The 25,532-nt window shown below is 42.9% G+C and overlaps 4 protein-coding genes and 2 long non-coding RNA genes across 6 annotated transcripts; 4 read left to right on the top strand and 2 right to left on the bottom strand.

Moving 5' to 3' along the window:
- Nucleotides 1-14: 14 nt before the first annotated feature.
- On the bottom strand, nucleotides 15-17,584 carry LOC6617540. Its single transcript, XM_032726071.1, is given in 4 exon segments — nucleotides 15-1,707; nucleotides 4,724-4,909; nucleotides 14,799-15,450; nucleotides 17,512-17,584. Coding segments are annotated over 3 exon segments (1,482 nt in total). The 5' UTR covers nucleotides 15,418-15,450; nucleotides 17,512-17,584; the 3' UTR covers nucleotides 15-1,030.
- Nucleotides 8,899-9,481, top strand: LOC116802243. The gene is made up of 3 exons (XR_004362609.1): nucleotides 8,899-8,930; nucleotides 9,044-9,201; nucleotides 9,264-9,481. It is a non-coding gene; the product is annotated as an uncharacterized LOC116802243 (long non-coding RNA).
- Nucleotides 10,042-11,430, top strand: LOC6617541 (tyrosine-protein phosphatase non-receptor type 9). The gene is made up of 4 exons (XM_002041820.2): nucleotides 10,042-10,703; nucleotides 10,765-10,925; nucleotides 10,991-11,220; nucleotides 11,288-11,430. Exons 1-4 carry the CDS (start codon nucleotides 10,051-10,053, stop codon nucleotides 11,336-11,338), a joined length of 1,095 nt encoding a protein of 364 aa, XP_002041856.2. The 5' UTR covers nucleotides 10,042-10,050; the 3' UTR covers nucleotides 11,339-11,430.
- Nucleotides 17,585-20,627: 3,043 nt separating the features above from the next.
- LOC116802110 lies at nucleotides 20,628-21,211 on the top strand. The gene is made up of 3 exons (XR_004362478.1): nucleotides 20,628-20,659; nucleotides 20,773-20,930; nucleotides 20,994-21,211. It is a non-coding gene; the product is annotated as an uncharacterized LOC116802110 (long non-coding RNA).
- Nucleotides 21,212-21,853: 642 nt separating this feature from the next.
- LOC6617539 (putative hydroxypyruvate isomerase) lies at nucleotides 21,854-22,872 on the top strand. The gene has a single exon (XM_002041818.2). It carries the CDS (start codon nucleotides 21,975-21,977, stop codon nucleotides 22,767-22,769), a length of 795 nt encoding a protein of 264 aa, XP_002041854.1. The 5' UTR covers nucleotides 21,854-21,974; the 3' UTR covers nucleotides 22,770-22,872.
- Nucleotides 22,785-25,167, bottom strand: LOC6617538. The gene is made up of 4 exons (XM_002041817.2): nucleotides 24,883-25,167; nucleotides 24,678-24,822; nucleotides 23,609-24,615; nucleotides 22,785-23,299 (listed from the first exon to the last, which is right to left on the bottom strand). The coding sequence occupies exons 1-4, from the start codon at nucleotides 25,057-25,059 to the stop codon at nucleotides 23,114-23,116; spliced, it is 1,515 nt and encodes a 504-aa protein (XP_002041853.1). The 5' UTR covers nucleotides 25,060-25,167; the 3' UTR covers nucleotides 22,785-23,113.
- Nucleotides 25,168-25,532: the final 365 nt, after the last annotated feature.

Genomic DNA, 25,532 nt, shown 5'->3' with positions numbered 1-25,532 from the left:
TAAATAAACCTATATATATATATATACATGATTATAAAACGATAACTAAACGCGGTGTGCAAAGCTAAACTAAATCTATGATTAACTAAGTAAGGGAGATTGGAACGAGGAGAGGAGATTTAAATATGTAATATCGATAAAAACCAATTCGTTAAATAAACCCCAAGCATGCAAGCGACAACAACTAAGAAAATTGTATAACAATGTATTTTGATAAAGAAATTAAACTTGTATTTTAAGTTCTTCGTATGTATACATGATAATTTAAATAAAAAAAAAAAAAAAAAAAAAAAAAAAATGAAGTCAGCTTGGCTTTTGTAATCAGACGCCTCATGTGGGTAAATTATGCACAAATGCTAAATTGAGGGAACACATAAAACGCCACGTCAACGGATTTTAAAGCCACAATTTGTTTAATCAGCTGAAATGTATATATAAAATATATTATTCATTTGATATTGAATAAGTTCAACCACATGCCTTCTAAAAAATATATATCTTTTTCGAGGAGTTTAACATATGCAAATTAGTTTGTATAAAATGGGGCACCACTCCAGAATTCGTTCCGTCCGTTCAAACCGAGCGATCATCGAAGCCCCGCTCCCCGCTAAGGATGCAGTGCATCACGAAAGGGTGCTGGGTGTTATCCAAAGCCCCCACTTTTGGGGCATGTTCATCTTTTTTATGACCCCATTACAAAAAAAAGCACATTGTAATGAAAATGAACCAGTACTTAAAGCCTCAGATGAAATCATCGATTAGAGTAAGATAAAAGACTTGTGTTTTAGGTGAATTTAAATTTTTTACACTTTATTATTAGCTTTGTTTTACTATTTCTGTTTGGTCTTTAACTTCATTAAATTGGTTTAGCTTTAGTTATTGATGCAAGTAGCTCGTTTGTGTCGGTAATGTGACTAATCTGAAATTCATCTAAACATTTACACGATTTCTAAGTGGGCGGGGCTCTGTAGACACTGTCGGAGGTTTGCTAACTGAAGAAATCTGATGGAGATGCAGATGCAACTGGAGCTCACATCTTCTGCTGGGCCAGCTCATCGATGGTGCGGGCATTGGTGAGGGTCACCCAGAGCGGAGCCTGGATGCTGGCCAACGAGTAGCTCTCGGCGGCGTCCAGTGAATGCGACTTGCGCATGGTGGGCGACTGGGATCCACTGCCGCTGCTACCTCTTCCTGCTGCTGCTGCTGCTACTGCTCCGCCTCCACGTCGACGATCCCGCTTCGATTCCCGCTTGGTGAAGGCGGCAGCTGCCTCGCCGACACCACCACCACCTGCACTGCTGCTGGCATCCCGGATCTCCTGGAGGCGACTTCGCCGCTTGGCCAGACCAGCAGGATCATCGCGCACACTGGCCGTCTTGCGCAGCTGTGGCGGTGGAGCCAGCTGTGACGGCGACCTGGCCGGCGGAACCTTAAGACCCGGCTCCTGGCGCTCTGCTTGGGGATCTCGGATCTCGGCCTGGGGCGATGCCTGCTCCAGTTGCTGCTGTTTGGTTAACTGTTAGCTCGAGGAGAAGGACATCTTGTAGGAGGTGGTGTCCATCGGCGACTCCGCGTTGAACATCTCCGTCTGCGTTTGCTCCACGTCGCTGCAGCGCTCCTCCAGCACAGTGTCCAGCTCCAGAGAGGTGAAGCCCTGGCTTAGGCTTCGTTCAGGACGTAGACTGATAGCTCGCGACGATCGGTAATCTGTGGATGTGGTTTGCGGGCATTGGGAAGAGAGAATTTCCTTTAATCAAAGTTGTCTCTTTGCGTTTGGTCCTTCGAGCAGGATAAAATGCAAAAGGGGTTGTGGTGAATATGTGAATATGATATGAGTGATGTCGAAAAGGAGACGATGTGCTGGTGTCACGCTCCGAAAATGAGAAAAACGTGGGGTGAAAAGTGATTTACTTGCATCGCATCTCAAAAATATATATCTTGGCCGAAACGAGCGACAGCACTTCTTATTTTCCCATTTTCTTAAACAAATAATGTGTATATTGCCCCCGTGTCAGTATAAACAAGCGAAAACTACTAACGGTGTGTGAAAAACACTACTTGTGAAACATGCAAATGAAATGTACGTTTGATTAGTTTATGGTGTCCCAAAAACGTTGTGCCAAAAACGCCAGCAGATTTTAAAGTAATTAAATGCGAAAAAATTCACTCGCTGCTAAATGAACATCCTTTTTAAAAAATTAACTCAATTTGATGTCGTCCCTGGCAAATGTGGAGCATACATATATAAAAGACGAGATGACAAAAAAAGTTATGCGAAAACAAGAAGGGGGGTAAATTGGTTGGGACGAAATACAAAAAAAAGAGACAAAGGATCTGCGGTGATGCGTAATCGTTTTGCGAAAATGTGTGCCAAAAAACGCATGTCCCCACTTCAGGGGGGAGGGGTGGTGGCGGTGAAAGGGGGGATTGAGTTGTGTGTTGTTTTTGGGGCCAAGAAGCGACACAGCCAAAAACCAGTGTAGTTTGCGGTTGTCGCTCCTCGTTTTTGGGGTCCTGCGGTTGTGTCGACCTCGTCAACACCAACTTAATCATCATCGTTGCGGCGCTGCACAGAGGTAAATTTTTATAAATTTATAAGGGTATAATGGTAGTGCAGGGTTGTCAAATCCTTGAAAAGGAAGAAAATCCTAGATTAAATGATACCTATTTGTACGAGGTTATACTTCTATTGATTTCTGTGGCGCCACACGATTAGTTCGTTGAGAGAAAAGCGATGGCGAAACTGCACTTAATCAAGGGTATCAGCAAAATGTGACGCCATTTGCTGCGTGTGTTTCCGATGAAGAAGGGTTGACTGCGTCTGTGTGTGTGTGTGCTTGTTTATTTTTTTTTCTGCAAGAGTGTTTTATTTTTTTTTTTTTTGCTCTATGCGACCTGAAGTGTCGGATTCACATTCAGTTGACGCCCCGCGTTCTGAATATGAAATTTACAGTTATAAAAATGTTTCTGCGTGTTCGTGCCTACATAAAGCACTGAAACCTTCGCACGACAGCGTGCTTTAGTGGGCATGGCAACTCCGGGGGCGCGCCACGTGCGTGTGTGTGCGTGTGTGTCGCATTGCTAAATAAGCGGGCAAGCTACTATTCTAGCGAACCCTCTCAACAGTTTTTCCTGTTTGTGTTTGTGTTTTCCTCCAACTGCCGCTCACTCACAGCTTTTCCCCCGTCTCCCCATTTGATTTTGTGATATGCAAACAGGACTGCGAGCGCCCAAAGGTATGCTATGCAAATGCAAATGCAAGTCGAGCTACTCTCTCTCTCTATCTTGCTTCAGTGCCCTCTCTCTCTCTCTCTCTTGGCTTGACACTTGTAAAGCAGCTCACACACACACACACACCCATGTGTCTTACTTTCTCCCAGTTAAGTTGTACTGCTTTCACTCAACTCACGTTTTCCGTAGTTTGCTCTTCGGTAGGAAGCATGGATGCCTGGCATAATTTGAATAAATTGAATCTTTTTGCCGTTTCGATAAGAACTTCAATATTGTCGGAATGGAATATGTATATGTCGAAGAGTCATCAGGAGGCCCTTCTTCTTCTTCACTACTCTCGTTATGGTTCGCGCGACGTTTTCTGGCGCTTGAGCGAGGCATGTCTGTTATGCGTAACGATCGAAAACTGACTGCCTGATCTCTTCTTCACAAAATCAGAATTATGCGTAGTTCTTGACTTTACATGCAATACCAACACAATTATGACAGTTGTTCTAGTCCGCATACACCAATACTTATGCACACCGCATTTTTCTGTATGCTTCTCGTTTTCGTACAGACATCTACTTCCCCCCCCCGCTCCTACCCGCGACCACACTACGTTCGGCAGAAACTCTAACGGTTGTCTGCCGCGCATCAGAAAAATAAAAAGAGGCGTCTGCATGGCGCGTGCCAAGCAGAAACACGAAATTTCGTTTCATTTAAATGATCTGCGACATATATGGTATATCATAAATATTAAATTGATAGAAAATGACTGGAAATCTGCAATCGATAGACAGAAGATGGTTTTCGCCCAAGAGTTTCGCTAAAGAGGTGCAAATAATGCAAGAATGAATATGAAATGAACGTGCACCGAATTCTCTCAGTGCGCGTGTCTGGCAGGATGGCTAATGCACCTGTGCTCGGATTTTGTGGGGATTTTGGTTTGGATACTGCACTGTCCACTGACAATGACAATTCAGTGCCTCCGTACAAAGGTACATTCTCGACATGCGGGCTCTTAAAAAACAATGATTATGATATTGATGATGCGTCGTCGGGCTCTTTGTCATCCTTTTGTGGATTCCCAACTTTCTTTCTTTTATGCAGGCTGGCTGATCCAACAACAATGGTCGACACAGGTGTATTAATGGCCACGACATGGCACATATTAAGAGGAAAACTGGCCAAGTGAAAGCGAGTCGAGTGTGTATATATATCAGTGGGCAAAGGACCTGGGGGTGCTGTTAAATGTGAATGTGGGCTATATGCTCGTAAAGTGAGGGCAAAGATGAATTTTGTATCTGCTCCGATGCAGGATGCTGGGATGCTGGGATGCTGGGAGGCAGGTTGCAGGATGCAGGATGCAGGATGCATGATGTCGTAAAATACGGACAAGTCATTCGATCTGCGAGTGGCTGCAAAACCAGAGATAAAAAAGAAAACGAGACGAGAAAAAGAAAAAGAAACGTTCTTCGTACACACATTACATTACGACATTCAAACTCACTAAGCCTATGTATTGGACTAAATCTGACCAGGCTGACGGCATGGTCCTGCATATCGTAGTTCCGCCTCCTGTCCCTCTCCCTGGCCAACTTGGCCCTCCTTCGCAGGCAACAGATCACCAGGAGCGCCAGGATGGGGAAGCCGAAGATACAGGAGACGATCGGGATGACAATCGACTCGGGTGAAACTGAAATGGATTTAAAAAGAAAGGGTTAATTCGGTATATACACTTATGTACTTTATCATATTTCGTCACTGCAAACAGCACTTTGCACTTAGTGACGAAGCGCACCGAGTAAGTCTCTTACGATAAACTAAATACTGAGAACTTAACTAATAAAACTTCAGCTTAATGCCCAAACGTGTTCCTTTTCAGTATTTATATTTATGTACTCCACACTCCAAATGAATCTGCTGTTTCTCTAATCCAAATGTAAGTCACCACGTAGAACACGACCCCTGCCATTAAAGCCTCCATTTATCCGTTTGCGTAGCAGCGTACCTGACTCTATCTATATTACCTTGCCCATCTCTAGGCAAATATTTTGACCGAAAATTTATTGAACATTTCCTTGGCTGAGCCAAGTGGAGGGCACTTCCTGCTCCTCCAAGTCCACTTAATCGCACTCAACATCGCAGAACCGTACTCATTCTTGACCCCATCAAGTCACATTTCGCCTCCTGCTGGCGGTGTGACCTTGCGCAACCTTATTTGGCCCCATTATGCCAATGTATACACCACCAACCCCTCACTCAGCTAGCAACAAAACAAAAAAATGGCAAAAACAATTCGGCCTTGCCAAATGATGCACGAATGTTAATCGGCCGACTTTGTGGGGCTGTCAACGCCCCAAAATCAAGGGGGCCCTAATTGTTGTGGTTGCGGGCTTTAGGGCTTGGGTTTGGGGTTTGGTCATCCGCAGAAATGCCATCAGCATTGCCATCATCCGAGAGCAAAGATTATTTATTTATATGTTTATTTTATCACAATAACCAAGTGCTGGAATGGCTGGTTTTATGGCCAACGCAAACTCATAATTCCGGAGCTCATCTCATCTCCGGTTCATTTGCATGGCCCCAAAAAGTAGGCAACATTTATCAGCAGAAACTCAGGATGGGAAAAGTGGAAAATTTCCACTGGAAATTGTGGGAAAAGCGTCGAGGAACGAACGGATGAATTCTTCGAGGGGGGTGGGTGTGGTGGTTGGTCGGTGTGCACATTCCATTTAAGCCATTTGCATTTTCCAACGTTAACGATTCCTGCCTGCCTGTTTAATTTCAGCTCTCGGCCATAAACTAAGTCGAGGCAAGTCTGCATCACCGCCATTTAGTCCCCATTTCGCCATCTTAATTCCATTAGGTATAATTAGCAAAAACAAAAACATTTATCCCACAGACATAAACAAAGCATTTTAAACATGTTTCTTACTCAAAATCCTCTTTGGGTTGATATGCGTACGTGTGTTTCCTTTGGGGAATGGCACTCTTAAAGTCTTACAATAATAATATTACGTTGAGGTTAATTCTGTTCTGTTGCGAATATATTTACCACAATATCTTATAGCATAGAAATTCAAATAAGGAATTTAAATACAGCATATACGAGCATTGGAAACCGCACATGTCGAACTGAAGATGTGTTTACGGTTCAGCTATTTAATTGCAAATAAATATATGTATATACACTCCACTTTGAGTGAATCCTTTAAGAGCTCTGAACACGAGGTTAAACAGGCTTAAGCCTGAGCTACCCAAGGATAATTTCCTTGTTTCGCTGGGCATACTTAAATCCCGCCAGGACTTACAGCCCTAACTGATCCACCTGGTGAACTTATCCCGCCAGCAGCAGTAGCGAATCCAATCCCCTGACCCGGCAACCTCATTTGCCAGTTCCACTCAAGCCACTCATACGTCACAGTCAACCACCTTCATCCTTACACCACCTACCACCCACCATCCACCACACCGCGCCACCATTCGTCCTTGCCAACGGATGCTCTTATCTAAGTCACAAAGCCATGGCCCAAATTTTGTTTGTCGAAAAAGTAGCATAAAGGCAACAAATTGGAAAGGAAAAAACGAAAAGCTGAATGCCCTGCAAAGTTTTGGAAAAGGTTTTCAGAAAAGATTATTGAAATATTGAATAAAGTTTCGAAACTATGTAAATGGATGCTAATATTATTAAGGCGTTAAATTACTTTCGAGGTGCAAGACGGACATTTGAATACTTATAAAAACCTGTATTTTTATGTGGCATTTAAATTATATGCGTATCTTAAACGACATCACAAGTGCTGCGTCAATTGATTTTCGCTCAAAACAAAATAGAATACTGTTAGTGTTTAAGACCGCTTGAGTGTCACTTTGCCCCCAACTTGATCGACTCAGGGCTGAGCTGCTTTAGACTTGGATAACCCCGTACACGGGGTAAATGGAGCACTTGATGTTGGCCTGACATTATTCGATTAAGTTCGCGTTCGATCAGGAGCGCCGACACAAAATGTTTGCCACGACCTTATCAACCAACGCCTCAGCTGGATTTACTCAACTTTGTCCATCAGCAGCTCCTTGCGGCAAAAGGACTCGGCAGCAGGACTCACAGAATCCCACAGCTCGCGGCTGCCTGCGCCACTGAATCCAATTAACGCCTTCAAAGTGACAGTTCAAATTTACACAAATTGATGGCGCGAAGGGGGGAGTCCTGCGTCCTGCGTCCCGAGTCCTTACTCTGTACTCCTTAGTTTACTTTAGTTTGCACCCAAGAAGGAGTCCTGTATCAGCGGACGGAAAGCGAAAAGTAACAGCAGCAGCAGTTGGAGAAGAGCCCGCCATTCAAGCCGAGCCATCAGGCATCGTTTGATGCCAGAAATATTCAATAAATACAATAAAAATAATGCCTCTGCCCCACTCAGACAGACGCGTCCTTTGAATCGAAATTAAATGTTTGCATATTTGACGTCGGCGATGGAATAGGAATCAGAGAACTGCAAGGGTGACATTTTTGCCACTCGACTAACACCCAACAGTTTTGGGTGCAGGTGCCACCTACCACGCACATCGCGGGTACTTACAAACACACAGTCAAAATCTGAATCTGAATCAATAAGGCACTCTTCGTCGCGGGTGCCGATTACACTCGCCACTCATAACGGAGGATAGAGAAGACGAACAGTCAGAAAGAGACAAGTGCCTAAAATGGGATGAGTGGCAAAACACTCATGGGTTTCACGTTAAACACTTGGGTGTTTCGTAGACACTCGAGTATCTCGGTGGAAAAATATTAAATAAAATAAATAAAATTAAATTCCTCTTAGGAATGCGGCACAAAGGCAGCATCGCCAGCACAAACAAAGCCCATCGAATCTGCCCAGCATACAGAGTACACGCAGAAAAATTCGGAGATGTTCCCTGATTTTCTTCTAATTAATTATGGTTTTTTAAACATTACCATTCAAATAATAGGCCAAATATGGAATGTCATGCCTCGTTGAGCTCGTAATATTGTCCAAAAAAAGGCAGCCGATCTGGCTGGCTTCGATCAGCATGAACCGGACTCGGAGTAGGCTAATACTACCAACACAGTCCTTGGACCGGGAAACGGACGAGGAACCAACTTGTATATATTTTATGCTTTACCATTGCAAATTGGAGTTGCAACTTTCTTCGACTAGATGTTAGTCTTGATATGATATAATATGATATATATGATACGAGAGAAACGATGGGGAGCACAAGTAGATCCAGAGACACGGACGAGGGAGATGAAGTTGTGGGGAGTAGAGTAACCAATTTCCGTTAATCTATTATTTTTTTAAATATTAATACATACCAAGCGAAAACATAATATAAACATTACATAAATTAAATTTAAAGTAAGTGACAAATAGCCAAAAATAAAGGGAGTTATTAAGATCGGGGTGTGGCAACCTTATCTTATAGCTTTCCGAGTTAATTAGCGCGGCGGCTAGAAATTTAAATAAGCTGAATATTAATATTTAATGTAATATGATGAACTTACCACACCGCCAACGGCAAAGGAAAACATGGGGCGTACCCACCTAACAGAAGGATGTTTCCCAGGATGCGAATCCGCCGGCGTCGTTTTGATCAAATCTAACTTTATTCCATCTAGTTGGCGTGGGGTTTGCCGTACACGTTTACAGCTAGCAATTCGGTTATTCGAACCCCATTCGTCACTTGGTACAGTTGTAAGTCACATCAGATTATTTAAAATTCTTACAAATAAAAATAAAAAGAAAAATTACAGTTATCATACAACAAATAAATACCGTATTAAACTCCCCTCTCCTTTTCTTTTCAGAAAAAAGGAAAATGGTTTCGACCAACCCATTTTTTGTATTTGCGGCTACATACCGTAGAGAGCATCCAGACCTAAAAGTACAACGCGTTATTGCATCAAGAGCTGGGGATGCATGGAACGCTTTACCGACATCAGAGAAAAATCGCTACCGCAAAATGGTACGCATTCATTTTTAATTGAACATTCATATTACGGAGATTATTAATTTGTATCATTTCAGGCGAGCGATGAACGAAATCGGCGTCGGAGAGATGCTGATAAAAAACGCCAGGAAAGCCAGGAAGCCAGGTGCCAACGATGCCGTTATACCAAATTAGTATTTTATGCACTGCTTTTGTTTTTATTGGTTTGGATATCATTATCCTATGTCTTTTAACAAAAATTAATCAGTTTTTTGTCAGAACATTCCAAATAAAGGTTCAAATGTAGAATGCCATACCTGGTTGAGCTCGTAACAAAATTTCCAATAAAACGGTGTTTAAAACTGGATATTTCAATTTTTTGCCATTTTTTGCAAATTTTGATGATGTTACCCCTTACAAAAAATGCGAAAATTGATTTAAAAATTAATTTTCCTAAATTCTTCAAAAAATGATAGGGATCGTTAGCACTGGTAATTAGCTGCTCAAAACAGTTATTCTTTCGTCTGTATGAGCATTTTTAGCCAAGTTATGGTGGGAACCCCTCGAAAATAAATACGCATTTTATAAATAATTAAGGTAATTAAGGTTTTAAAGTAAAAGCTTCACAAATTTTATTTATAATTATAGGGGCGGTAAATGAAGTAGTAATTGTTCAAAGGATAACGCTTTAATTCGATTTCGTATGCAGATTGTAAAGAAAGAGTAGTCCACTGAAATTCTAAAAAATTCACATCTAAGGAACATTTTGACCTGCCATATGTGAACTGTCAAAACAATACTTCTTTATTGAGACGTTACACAGTGACCTAGTAAGAAATCGTAGCTGTCACAGAAATAAAACTTGTCAACATTTTTTGATTCTTGATGGCCAGTTATCCAGCGCGTCTGAAGAAGGTCCTGATCGTGACAGCGCCACTGTGGTTCAAAGCACTCATTAAGATCCTGCGTCTATTCGTGCGAAAGAAGCTGCGCGAGCGAGTGTTCACTGTATCGGTGCCTCAATTGGCGCTGCACGTGCCGCACAAGACGCTGTCCCTTCACTTGGGTGGCACGCTGGAGGTCGATCACGACACATCGTTGCTCAGCTGCCGCCAATCGATGATGAATCGTGAGGACAAGCTGCTGGCCAATATCATGGATGTGAGCGATGGATCCGGATCCAGTTCAGAAACTGGATCAGAATTTGTGTCCAACAATCAAAAAACCAGGATAATCAGCGCCGTCCACCAGTTGGGCGATAATAATACCGCGGACAACAACAGTACCATCACGTACGCCACCACAGCTGCTGCAGCAGCTAACGGCGCCACCACCAATGGGGGCAGAGAGTTTTTGAACCCGCCCAGCAGCGCCTCATCCGACATGAGTGTCGATGATAGTCTCGATGGTCAGGAGGGCGATTCCAAGTCCATTCACCAGATTGTCCAGATGATGAAGCAGGGCGGACTCCGTGGTTTGATTGAGGACTACGCGGTCATTCGGAATAGGCCGCCCGAGGGCACCTTCTGGCATTCGAGGTAGGTCAAATGAAATCTTCATTCTAGACCACTGATAATTAACGTTCCTATATTCTCGCAGAATGCATGCCAATCTGACCAAGAATCGCTTCGCAGACGTCCTCTGCTACGATCAAAATCGAGTGGTTCTGACACAGGAAGACGGCGACGAGGCGTCGGATTACATAAATGCGAACTTCGTCGATGGCTACAAAGAAGATAGTGCGTATATAACAACTCAAGGTAAGCGATGACGACATACTTAATCATATGTATAAACTATATACTAATGGAGTTAACTCCGCCAGGTCCATTACCAAACACATGCAAGGACTTTTGGCGCATGATCTGGGAACAACATTGTTTACTTATAGTGATGACGATGCGCGTGGTGGAGCGCGGATGTGTGAAATGCGTCCAGTACTGGGAGCCGACTGAAGAAGGTTCCTTAGAGTTTGGCGACTACCATGTGCGAACAATTAGCGTTGAGTGCAACGAGGGCTACATGGTTACCTCGTTAGAATTGAGAAACATAGAGGTGAAGCTCTCTTTATAGTACAACGATAGCGAATATTATTAGAATCACTTTGTCATTTCGCCAACAGACAGACGAAGTTCGCAATGTCTCAGGACAGACAAACATGGCTTATTTCTAGCTGTTTCAAACTTTTAAACAAATGTGACACATACAAAGCTTTGGAAATCGATATGCTTATTATTACTTACTGACTTATTTGACCATTTTTCACCATGCAATGATAAAAAAGGTGATGAAAACATAATGTGCCTGCTTTAGATGAGTTTTTTTTTTTGAGTGCATTGACTTGCCGGCACACAGAGATATGCTGGGTACACATACATATGATTTCTCCAATTTCGAATATATCCCCATCAAAGTCAACTCGAGCTGGATTTCGGTTTAACTCAAGGCGGGCAAAGTGTGAAAAAGAACGGTTGGGGGGATGTGAGGGGGCCAACTTTGAAGTCCGCAAGGCATTTGCGGAATATTTTGCATTTAATAGAGCCCCAAAGTTTCACTTTGATACGAAGCTGCAGCTCAGCAAATCGGTCCGAATTCCCGCCCAAATCAAAGTCAGTGGTGGTGCCCTGACAGGATTCTGGCCAAAAGCTAGGGCCCTCGTGCTTACCAATAAAATGCGGTTTTACATAAGGCAACCTCTACACACAAACACAACCCATTCAATTTTGACCAAAACGGACGTCTCAGCCGCAAACAGTCGAAAGCTGTTGACAACATTAGCATGATTAAATTAGCAAAGGGGATTGGTTTTCCCATCAGCACCGAACAACAAAATGTTGCGGTGCGTTTCGTTACCACATTATAAACTATACATATATATATATATATATATATATATATATATATAGAAAAATAAAATCCAACTATCAATGAGTGCGAAACTCTTTTATTTATTAAATTACTTCTCCTGCTTTCCAATAAGTTCGCCATTCAGGCACTGACTATTAAATTGAGCTTATACCAGTGGAACATTTTAAAAGGGAAAAAATCGAATATTTAAGTATAGTTCGCGAAAAGAACCTCCCCCAGTTCTGTTCAGTTCAGTTCAGTTTCTCTGGATGAAAAACGAGAGCTCCCCGTCGAAAAAAGCGAACAGCATTCGAGTGTTTCGCTAAGTAGAATGCATTGTTAACTTATCAATGGAGCTGAAGGACATCACATTCCTGTTATATCATTTTTTTGGATGAGTTTACGCACTTTTTCTCGTTGTTGTTGGGGAAATTGTAATGGGCAAGGTTTTTTTTCCTCCATCTGCGATTCTTTTTGTTTTCTTTTTTTTCCAATTTTTTTTTTTTCTTTTTTTTTTATTCCATTGCTGTCAGCATGGACGAAAAGTTGTATTTTGCGTCGAACTGACAAGGTGGCGGCAACTCGAGTGCCACGCCCACAGGCCAACGAGGGCGCTGACATAGGCATATGCCGCCCAACGCCCACCACCCCCTTGTACCGTCGATAATGCCCGAGATGTACGCTCTGATTGTAGTGGGGATTGGGGAAATGAGAGTGGTTATGGGCCTACGGGCGGGATGAGCTGAAGTCTGCGCCTTTTCTTTTTTTTTCTTGGGTCCGAAAAGGCGAGCAGGAAAGTCGACAAATTTCGCCGGCACAGAAGCCTTGGGAGTGTGACGAAGGAGCCATTCGCTTAATAAGGACGCCAGCCTACGTCACACAATAAAAAATTTAATGAATTTCATGTAAAGTTTTTCAAGGCTGCAAGTCGAGCTTAATTAGATACAGATTATATATGCTTTAAGTAAATATTATACATATTATACATATGCAGTACAGTACTGCTTTTAAGGCTTTCAAATGTATTCAAGCGGAAAATCCTTTGAGATTTCTATGCCAACTCCTGGATGAATAATCGAATTGACAGAAATGACTGGGGTGTCTAAAAGTGTGTGTTTTCCCCCTAATCCCATGTTCTCGTTTTTATTGCCTACTTCTAGACACCACCGCTGGCAGTGATTTTAGAATCCTCGTGCTTTCAGTTTTAACCCTCGGTTATTTGTTTTCCGTGCAGCCTTTAAGACTCTAATGTGTGAGCGGCTCGAGGCTCTGCGACATTGGCGCCAGCTGGAGAAGCCCACCAACTTTCCATCCAGTTTTCCCAACCATTTTTATTTTTTTTTTTTTCCACCCACTCAACTGATGGCGACACTTGCCTGGCACAATCAACAGCTAAACAGTCGCAATTACTGCGACTTAGACTTGTCTAATTGCTGAATGGAGCAGGGTGAATGGGAGCAGGGGAAATGGGAATGGAAATGGAAATGGAAATGGAGCCTAGTCCATACTTAAACTCTTGGGGCCAACTTTTCGGATTGGCCTGAGCCAGTTCGAAAGCCAAGCAAAGTTGGCCGTGCCACCGAGAAACTATAAAAGCAAAAATATATATAAAAAATATATAAGTTGACGCGCCAGCCGGAGGAGAAATCGGAGTCAATGCGGATAATGAGGACTCGGTTGTCAGCTCATGCAAATTAACGCCGGCAAACGGGGCGACTAATTGGGATGCGGATGAGGGGTAAGGATGTGGAGGATGACGAGACTGATGGATCCACGGATACAGGAACCAGGACTGGCACGCGACCCCAATGGGTGACTGACTGCACCGACTTGATTTGATTACTAAAGCGGAGCACGGGTCTTTATCCGGCAAATGTTCCTAATCAACTTAAGGCAGTTCGAGGAGTCCTTTCATTTGCGACGCGGGGGTAATTGATTGTTGCCCCAAAACGGTGACAAATCCCACTTGGGCTCTTCTTTTCATTAAAAACGACGTGGCAGCTGGAAAGCAAGAAGCTGCAGCATTTTGAAAAACAGAAGGGACATATCTACATACAATATGTTGAATAAAAAATCAATAAACATAATGATGGTTATTAATATTTGCCGAGCGGGCAAGCATGATTAAGAGCGCTTCACCAAGTTGCCCCACTCGATTTGCATAAAAAAAAAGGGAAAAATTGAATTTAAAGCAATTTTCGCCGAACTTTTGCCCATGCAAATTTAATGCGCCAGTTGCGCATTAACATGAAGTTATTTTGATTTCAGTTGCTCGAAAATTCATGAAATGCACGGCAATTGCACAGTAATTACTTCCTTAAGTGCATGTTGCTCGACAATAAAACGCTCAACTCACTCGCCGAAACAGAATTGGCATCAAATGTGATGTAAAATTTAAGAAAAGTCGTAAATTGTGCAAATTACTTTTATTATTTATGGCCAAAGTTGCCGCAAGCAATGTGTTTTTTACAACTTCTCGTAATTTGCTTTTTGTAATTAAAGTATATATGTATTCTACGTATATGATAAAATTCCCCACAACATTTTCGCACACAAAATAAAGTATGTTTTTAAGCAAATTTTGTTAGCCCTTGTTTAAAATTGTTGTTGTATAATTTATGAACTCATCTGTTGGGTGATAAAAAACAAAATCAAATTTCGACAACAAAAGGAAGTATTTTTTACTGCAATTTTTGATAGCTGATTACAAAGTTCCACTTCAAAATGTTGCTGCATTTTGCGCAAGATGGAATTTTCAAGAAATTGAACTGGATTTAGGAACTCACCCGTTGGGTAGACAACGATGGTCGTTGGGCGATTCTTGCTGCCGGTGGCGGCGATGAAGTTGGCCACCGTTTGGGCCTGGAGCGTGGCCATGGTGCTGGTGGGGATTGGCAGCGGAATGGGCAGTGTGCCCATCACCGCCGTCGTTGAGGATTCGATGAAACCGCTGAGATTGCCCGTGGGCAGGTATGCGTCCGCATCCCCCGCACTTCCCGATGCTCCAGTGACGTTGGCGGGAAATGAGAACGCCGGCGGCTGACCGCCAAGCACATCCGTTTGGTCACTGCCCGTGGTGGTGGTGTTGGTGGTGTTGAAGGTGGTGCTGATGCTGGTGATGCTAGTGATGGGATAATCGATTCCCTGTCCGCGGGCCACGTCCGCCACGTCGAGGGCCTGGAGCAGGAGTGCGGAAACGGGCAGATTGGTCACGTGCTGGGCGGGATTGGAGCGGGCCACTTTGGCCAGTGTGCGGCCAAGCAGGCTGCCCAATTTCCCTGTTGATTCCTTAGTACGGCTCTCGGCTGCTTCGGCTTTCCCTGCTTTTCCCACTGAATTCCTGACTCCTCTGGCGGTCATATTGTTTAATAATTTCGCAGCATAATCGTAAATTTCAATGAGCATTAGGTGGTCTCGCACTCGCTCCGTAAATCCTGGCTGCATGCAAGAGAAGTGTTGCTAAATGTTTGTCCACTCAGCCACGGATTCCGGACTTTTCTAATTGTTTTAATGAATCACTTGGCCAAACAGTAAGTTTGTGTGTGCTGTGTGTCTGATGGGTGGATAAAAGTGGGCAGGAGTAAAAGTTTCGGTTGGCGAAAGTTTGACCAACCACGATTGATTGCGATCAGGAGTAGCCCCCCGTGAAGGGTCTAAGTGCTCCTCGCCCCCAGGGATTTTCCAAGGGACTAACCCATTAGGATTAAACAAATAAAACCGCATAAGGCCAGTAAATTCCTACACCAAAATTAAACTTCATCGCTCGATTTAACGTGCAAAGAATAAACGCAAGGCTATTATACATTTTTAATTAAAATTGTGTATGCTGCAGCATTTATTAAGTTAATATTTTGCCACGAAAATGATAACTTTAAAAACTTTTCCCCCGGCAGCTGCTCAGCTGCTTGTGATAATTCCCCTTGAAATGTTTGAGTTACTTGTACCTGAAGTCCCTCCGATTGGGAAATGTAAAGATTTGCATTAAAACTCATACATATTTACGAAGTTCCCCTGACATCGTTGATTACTCTGGATTTGTTTAGCCCGGCAGCCCAGCACCGTGTTGGTGAACATGACTCTTAAAGGCTCCCCCGAAATGATGTAAGCAACTTTGGGGAAAGGCGGCGGGTGGTGCCCACTCGAGAGAACCCTAAACCCGATTCCCAAATGACCAGCTCTTGACCTCCCGCCAATCCCCCACCCTCCCACTTTCACTTTCACTCTCAATCCCAATCTCAATACCCAACCCACTACCATTCCCATCCGCACTTGTTGGCCACGCAAAAGCGCAAACATTGAATCGGCCAAGCCATCAAGTGAGCAATCCGGAGGAGCTTCAGCTCCATTGGCACTTGAAACCGAAACTGTCAAGGGAGCTGGGATATAGATGGTTCTATATACGTATGTATAGTATGTAGATGGTGGTGGGGGGCATGGGCATGGGCATCGGCATGAACGGTTGCTTGGGGATGGGCAAATGGAGGCGGGTCTGGCGAATCCGGGTGGGGGACACTTTGGCGACAACAGGCAATAAAAATATGTTAACTATTGGATGGGACTCCGTGGACTAGCTTCATTACGACAAATCGAATTGAATCGAAGAAAGCACCATTCTACCTCCACAATTCCCATTCTGCATCCCAGCATCCTACCATTCCGCATCCACCCATCCCACATCGCACATCCCATTCGGAACCCCTGCTGGTCACCAGAGACCACAATTAAATGGCCAAGCACGATTCCTTTTGCAGAGAAAACAATTTTGATACTTTCGGGAAGAATAAAGTTCCGCTCAAATGTTTTCCGGTGATTAGAAATAATAACGCAGTCGTTTGCCATTTTATTTCCAATTTAAAATCCATTGCTAACAACCAGATAACTACATGCTTTTAATAGCTTAAAAGACTCTTGCGGAGTCTTCTATGGAAGATTATCACGTAGTTGTTATCATTATTATAATTAAATTTCGCAATATTCAAGTCAAAAGTCAAATCGAAAGGATCTATCTGCATATTCTACGTAGCCTTCCTTATACAAATGGCTCATACAATGTTCTATTCATTCACAATTACTAGATTATCACACTTGGCCACTTTATGAGGTATTCCGTTAAGCACTTGTACACAACTTTTTGAACAGTGTTCTCTGGGTGTGGGTGGGGGTTGTGTGGATGGAAAGCCACGGTCGGCAGGAAAAACTATGGACGCGCGAAATGAATAGTGTGGGCATGGTAGTGATGGTATGGTAGTGATGGTATGGGTTTTCCGGCGACTCGGCTTGAGTTCCACTGAGGCTGGTGCGAGGATGCTGAAGGCGCGCGTCCTTCGACTCATGTGCAGTGCACTTTGTCACTTTTATTTTTGTGTAAATCTGCCAAAACAAGGATGTGGCACCACAAAAAAAAAAAAATAAAAAAAAGAAAGAAAAAAAAATGGAACAGGATCGCGGTCGTCCGTTTCCGGAGTAAATGTAAAATTGAACTGCGAGTAAACACTTTACGTTGTTTCGTCCTTTTTTTAGCCGCTTGTCCTTTTTTTTGTTAGCCGCTCTATCCTGCCACTCGCGTCGGCAGTACGCCTGCCTTTGTAACGCGCTCGGCGAGGGAAGCGCGCTTTTATAGACCGCCGGCCAGCCAGGGGATTTTCCCACAAATTTCCCATAATTTTCTCACGCCTTTCCGACGATTTCCCAAAAAGAGAGAAAATGGCCAACGGTAACGGCATTGGAATGAATTGTCGAGAGGGTAAAGTTGCGGCGTCGCTCTCTTCGCTTTGCCAGCTGGAAATTTCAAAAGGAATTTCGGTATTTATTGTGCAAGACGAAAGACAAACAAAAGTCAATGCTTTTGTTCAGGGCGCCGACAATACAGGCAGAGATTCTTTAATTAATTCGGATTGTCCGCTCACGAATTTAAAATGACTTTGACCCAATTTAATTTGTAATTTGTATGATATGTACAAATACGTCGTTTCGTGGCCGAAATAAAAAAAAAATAGACCAACAACAGGTTTCAAATCTGCGAAGAAGAAGTGCTCGAAAGTATGCAGGGATTTATTTTGGGTTCGCCAGTGCGAAGAACAAATGCCAAACGACGGTGTACAATTTTGAGAAGCATACTTTTGAACACCTCTTTAAAAAGTTATGAACGGTTGACGATTCCTGTGGCCGTCAGCAACAATGTTAATTTTCATAAAATTTCCACTTAGAAAAACTTTAAAATATACTATATAACTTAATGCCATTTCTGGAGCGCAATAAGCTAAATTGTTACAAAATTATCGCAACATTATTTGTATAAATAATATATGGTAGAACACATAGTAGGATTTAACTCATATACTAACTACATAATCACTTAACTTACTAATTTATGCATGTACTTGATTTATGGCACATTTTCCTTTTTAATTGTTAGCTTTTCATTAACTTAAGTATCTATCTGCGAATGTGCCAGCCTTGTAGTGCTGTCGAATCCAATTCCTATGCTGAATGCAATCAATTTTAAATATAAAGACCAACTGCAGAAACAACAGCATCTGGCTAATCAATGAGGTCACACAAGTTGCACATTGCACATTGCACATTGCACATTGCACTTTCCACTCGTTGCGAAAATTTTACAAATTTAATTGCCTTTGTCGATGGTCCGTAGCCGTATGGGAAATGCATTTCGGACGACGAGTGCCACATTTCCATTTCCGGGTACAGAAATAGAAATAGAAATAGAAATACAAATATAAATATAAATAAAGATAGAAACGAAAATGGGTTGTCAAGCTAAAACAATAGGATATTTGTGCAATTTATTTGCACTATTATTATTTCGGCTAAAACAGTGCAACACGATGGCAGTGACATGTCTGTTTTAGATTGCTCTTTTTTTCCTCTTGTTGTATGTGTGTATATGTATATTGTCCAAAAAGTCCAGTATTTAAATTGCCCACATGGGGTCATCCGAATCCGTCTGGTTAGACGAACCAATTCAATTTCCCTAATCCTTTTTCAGCTTTTTGGCAAATACATATGTGCATATCGAATTGTTATTAGATTGCCAGCTAGTTTTGATTGTGAGTTGCTTTCTGAAATTGTGGCCAATAATAGCCAATAATTCGATGGTTTTACTACTCGTTTTAGTTTATATTCATTATTTATTTTATTTAACTTAGTAAATAGTAAATGCACATAAAAAAAATAAAAGGGGCGTAAAGAACCGTAGAACGAATAAGAATAAAGTAAAAACGATGTAGAAAAACGTAGAGCAACTTAAACGGATGTAGAAGTGCGTAGAACGTTAGCAAATCTGAATGAACGTTTAATATAGTCAAAGACCTAGACGTTTCAGTTGAATATATATATAAATGTTAATAAGTATATAAATGTGTATATATAAATGTAACCATTTCGTAATATCTTGACCGTTCAGACGGACGGACAAAAGGTACAAACAGACAAGACGACGAATCTTACGACAGACAGACAAATGTGATGAATGAAATGAAATTTCATTTGTATCTTACTTCTCGACTGGACAAAACCTCAGTCCAATGTGAGCATTCGATATGTGAGCATAACACACAAGATTAAAAGAAAAAGAACTAAATTGCACATTTCAAATATACATTTTCTAAATATTTTGGTAAGACGAATAGGTCACTTTGGCTTAGGCGCGCTGCATGATATCTTACATCTTTCCAAAATACATTTTTCAAGCAACTTTTCTTGCAAACCACACGTGCTCCTGTACAATTTTCCTTGGGTAAGTGATTGTTGAATGTCCAAATAGGACATTGGTCATAAAGTAATCAGTTTTTTTGCCATAACTATAAAAATAATGTTATACCTTGTTGAGCGTCATGCGTTGCACCCTGAAGGCCTTCTGCGCCACCATGTCTCTTGTCCGCCGCATGAACACGATGATCAAGCAGGGCCGCCCTGCCCTCCAACACCTCCTCCTGCTACGTCAATGCTACCAAGAGGTAGTCGACGGCTGCAACGCCTGATGTTGGGCACATCAATTCCAGCGTCGCAAGCGCTTCCAAAAAATGGTAATAAAACCATGAAATTATAAGCAAGGCAGATGCTGTTTTCCTGATTTGGGGGTTATTCAGATCGGGGTGTGGCAACGTTATCTTATAGCTTTCTAGCCTGTAGAGTGCCTCAGATCCCGAGATACGGACGGACAGACAAACATGGCTTATTTCTAGCTGTTTCAAACTTTTAAACAAATGTGACACATACAAAGAAGGTCACAACACGTAGTTAAACACGTTACTCGTAGAGTAAAAGGGTATACTAGATTCGTTGAAAATGATGTAACCTAGTCTCCGACCTTATAAAGTGTACAACACGTCGATACGATTCGACCAAAATTTCTTAGCCACACCGAGTTAATTAGCGCGGCGGCTAGAAATTTAAATAAGCTGAATATAAATATTTAATTTAATATGATGAACTTACCACACCGCCAACGGCAAAGGAAAACATGGGGCGTACCCACCTAACAGAAGGATGTTTCCCAGGATGCGAATCCGCCGGCGTCGTTTTGATCAAATCTAACTTTATTCCATCTAGTTGGCGTGGGGTTTGCCGTACACGTTTACAGCTAGCAATTCGGTTATTCGAACCCCATTCGTCACTTGGTACAGTTGTAAGTCACATCAGATTATTTAAAATTCTTACAAATAAAAATAAAAAGAAAAATTACAGTTATCATACAACAAATAAATACCGTATTAAACTCCCCTCTCCTTTTCTTTTCAGAAAAAAGGAAAATGGTTTCGACCAACCCATTTTTTGTATTTGCGGCTACATACCGTAGAGAGCATCCAGACCTAAAAGTACAACGCGTTATTGCATCAAGAGCTGGGGATGCATGGAACGCTTTACCGACATCAGAGAAAAATCGCTACCGCAAAATGGTACGCATTCATTTTTTAATTGAACATTCATATTACGGAGATTATTAATTTGTATCATTTCAGGCGAGCGATGAACGAAATCGGCGTCGGAGAGATGCTGATAAAAAACGCCAGGAAAGCCAGGAAGCCAGGTGCCAACGATGCCGTTATACCAAATTAGTATTTTATGCACTGCTTTTGTTTTTATTGGTTTGGATATCATTATCCTATGTCTTTTAACAAAAATTAATCAGTTTTTTGTCAGAACATTCCAAATAAAGGTTCAAATGTAGAATGCCATACCTGGTTGAGCTCGTAACAAAATTTCCAATAAAACGGTGTTTAAAACTGGATATTTCAATTTTTTGCCATTTTTTGCAAATTTTGATGATGTTACCCCTTACAAAAAATGCGAAAATTGATTTAAAAATTAATTTTCCTAAATTCTTCAAAAAATGATAGGGATCGTTAGCACTGGTAATTAGCTGTTCAAAACAGAAAGAAACCGTAAGAGGGTACGCATTCATTTTTTAATTGAACATTCATATTATGGAGATTATTAATTTGTATCATTTCAGGTCATCGATAAACGCCCGAGGCGCCTAAAAATTGCACCCGGTGGCCCCGAAAGAGTAGAGATTTCAAGCGCAATGCAGCCTGCTTTTCGAAATTCACAGCTTTGCATTCGTTATACCAAATTAGAATTTTATGCACTGCTTTTGTTTGTATTGGTTTGGAAATTAAAAATTAAAATGTTGGCCAAAACATGCGTCTTATTCAATGGTTCCCTTAACGTCCGCTAGGTGGAGTCAATGCTTTATATACAACGAGGGTTACAACTAATTCTCAGCAATGGTTCTGGTGCCAGCTAAATAACTAAAAACATACGTATGTATGTCACGCAAAGCTTTGGTCGATAAAGCTCCTGCGCCATATGCCATATGACATTGGCAGTATCAAAAGTCAGTAGATATAATATAAAAAACGGGTAATCGCATCGTTTTCCCCCCAGTTGTTTACCAAGCGTGAACGCAGGCGGAGATTAGCGAACGGACAGCCCGGAAGATGGCACTCAAGTTTGCAGCGAACCTGAACTTTTTGTTCACGGAGAGGGCGACGTCGATCGCGGAGCGGATTCGTCTGGCCCACCAGAACGGATTCCGTGCTGTGGAGATCCCCTATCCCGATGGCGAGACCAGCGACGTGGTGTCCGCCGTGAAGGAGACGGGTGTGGTGGTCAGTTTGGTCAATCTGGCCTTCGACAAGAGCGACGATCAGCTGCGTTTCGGATCCACCAGTGTGCCTGGCTCGGAGAAGCTCTTCCGTAGCCAGTTGGATGCCACCATTGACTTCGCCCGCCAGGTTAACTGCAACAAGATCCATCTCACCGCTGGACTCTTCAAGGGCGGCCAGGAGAGCGACTACACAAAGACGTACACCGCCAATCTGAAGATCGCCGCCGATAGCCTCAGAGCCAGCAAAATGATCGGCGTGATAGAGCCAATTAACAAGTACGCCGTGCCTGGCTACTACATGAACTCGTACTCCAAGGCCGCTGGAATTCTGGCCGATGTAGCTGCGGACAACATCCAATTGCTGGCCGATCTCTACCACCTGCAGCATTTGCACGGCAACGTGTCGAAGACGCTCGAGGAGTACAAGGCACTCATCGGTCACTTCCAGATCGCCCAGGTGCCGCATCGCCACGAGCCGGACGTTTCCGGTGAGCTGGACTACGGCTTTGTGTTCAAGGCTCTCCAGGAATTCGGCTATGACGGATGGGTCGGCTGCGAGTACAAGCCCAAGACGACCACTGTCGAGGGTTTGGGTTGGGTCTCCAAGTTGGGCTACACGCTATAATTAACACATCACATATAGTTTGGCATAAGGAACTGCTCTGCATTTATTCACATGTATTTACACGGCTTACATAAAAATGGTTTAACCAAAATTCTCAATTCTATTACCTATTTGTCTCGTTGTCAAGGCATTTTCATGGTTTTTTTTACAATTCAATCAATTGGAATTGGTTTAAAATGGTGCAGATCGTCTTATAAAATCGAATATAATATAAAGTCCTTTTTTTTTTGTGGAATTGTCATGCTTGCGTCAAAAGGTCATGGAATTGACCTACAGCAAAGTGTGGAATAAAACAGTAGCTACGATTAGATAAGATTAGATAGCAGGCAGATTCACGTATGCTATTAGTCGTGATTCTCGCTCCGAATCACCAGATTGGCATATTCGGCTATGTGGAGCACCCCGTGTTCCGGTGAGGCGATGTGCAGGTTTCCTCCATTGCAGAATTTCGGGTTAATGTACGGATTGTGCAGCTCGGCCACCAACGTGGAGCAGGCCGTCGAGGAGTCACCTGTGGACTTCAGCATTTTCTAAAACGAATGAAGGTTATAATATGTGGGATTAGAAAGAAGAAAGTGAAGAACTACAACTACTTAAATGTCAAGTTTAATGATCACTAAATTGAATTATCTTTATAATTGCACTTAACACAATTATAAACACTGACTTAGCTGATAATGCATGCCCTCATTAAATTGATAATGTTCTTATTATTTAATATAAAGGGCATTAGCGGAAAACTGGAACACAGAGTTGGCCAAACCACAGAGTATATATTCGTTGTTTCACCACCTAATATCAACATTTGTGGCTAAGGCACTGTCAATCTATCTACTTACCATCCAGAATTCGTTGCCCGGCAGGGCGTTTCCATCCCAAGCGTAGGAGACTACCAGCAGCATCTTGGCGTGCTCAGGATCAGTCAACTTTCGTGCTGGATTGCGTTTGGAAATGAGTACCCTGATGCCGTCCTTTGGATGCCCGGGAATCTCTATCAGCGATCCGTTGCTTAGACCGCCGCAGTCGGTGATCGAAAACCAGGAGAAGTGGACGAGGCCAACGTTATTGAGCCTGTTGCCCAGCGTGCGCATACGCTGCTCGAAGGTCTCCATGAAGATGCGCTCCTGCTGCTCTGCTGCCTTCCACACGCCCAAGCCGAAGCCCACGACATGGAGGTACGCCAACTTTTTCATGCGTTTAGCCCTTTCCTGTGTCTCCAGCAGCAGCAAGTCGAAGCTGATGGCGTAACGACGCTTCATCACCAGATTGTCAAAGACGTCCATCTTGTTTTTTGATGGTCCGAAACGCTGATTGTCGATGACCGCCTGGCCGTGGATGAGATCCGGCGTGGCATAGAACTCGCGCCATAGTCGTCGATAGTCCTCTTCCCGCGTTGTAGCCGGCTCACCCAACGCCATTCCGTAGCCCCTTTCACGCGTGTTCTGCTGACGTGCGATTACAATGTCCTGGAACTCCATTAGATTACGCCGCGACAGACGGGCTCCAATCATGCCCACAATAACCCCGCGGCGTTGCAAAGTTTTGGTGTGCTCATCAACGCGACCGCAATTGTTGCGCTCGCCCTCATTTAGAAACTCCGTGCGTGAGCTCACGGAAAGCAGAGCGGAGAGCTTGATATCGTCGTAGCTGAGCACGTTGGCCAGCACCAGAGGCGCCTTCTCCTCCCGAGTACCCACGGCTTCGAAGCCACTGGCCCCGGACTCTCCGTTCAGCAGCAAGTAATTGTCGTTCTGGGCAAAGAAGCTGGCGCAGCGCTTTCCCAGCAGGCGATGCACAAATCCGCATAGCGATAAGTTGAAGTAGATGGGCCTTTCCACAGCGTTGCCTGTGGTGAAATGCGGCAAGTCGATCAGTTGAGAGGGCGATTTAGGCGTGAGAAATGCTTACCCCAACGACACTTGTGCTCCAAGTACTGCAAGTAAAGGCCCAATGTACGTTCGTGTATCACTGGATAGGTGGATGAAACCTGATCATTTATACGGGCAAGTCGCGATGGAGATTGACGATATACTTTGACACTGTTCACGCCGAACTGCAAGAAGAAAGTGGAAATATAAGTCGACGTTGTCTGGGGGTCACCCAACTGCAATACCTCCAGCGGAAACATCTCGGACATCTTCATCACATCGCTCAAATCATGGTATCCTCCGATTGGCTTCTGCACCTGCCGGCAATCCTTCAGCAATTTGCGTCCGTAAGCAGTCAGAGGCGGGGAACCACCGGTGACCGATGGCCAAACCTGATCCACTTCAGCGCCAAAGGTAGACATGGTCCTTTTCGTTAAACTTTTCAATTTACAGGTAGAGCTACTAATGTCACCTTTTCGGAGAGAAAGTCACTTTATATGTGAAAAGAATAATAATTTCACAATGACATTTAAATGCCTTGTGATAGAATTTTGGTGGTTGCATTTTGACTTAATATTCTATGCGATATTTTATATGCTCATCGATAAATCTATTCGATAAGTACAGTTTACTTATAAATATTGTTAATTTTTCGCGGACTATTAGTGAGATTTAACATTAAAACAAGAAGGAACGCGTAAGTCGACTTCCCCGACTATCACATACCCTTTACTCAGCTAGTGGAAATGCGAACGAAAAATTTCATCATTTTTCTGGGATATCGCTAAATATAAGTGAATAAAATATGAAACAATTTTAAAAATGTTAAAAAGTGTGGGCGTGGCAGTTTTGGGTGACTTTTTGGCATTAGAGTGAGCGTGCAAACAAGTTTTTT

This window comes from Drosophila sechellia, chromosome X (assembly GCF_004382195.2).
Source record: "Drosophila sechellia strain sech25 chromosome X, ASM438219v1, whole genome shotgun sequence".
Classification (NCBI taxonomy): domain Eukaryota; kingdom Metazoa; phylum Arthropoda; class Insecta; order Diptera; family Drosophilidae; genus Drosophila; species Drosophila sechellia.
The sequence above is the reverse complement of the archived record's forward strand: the minus strand, read 5'-3'. Positions and strand labels throughout refer to the sequence as shown.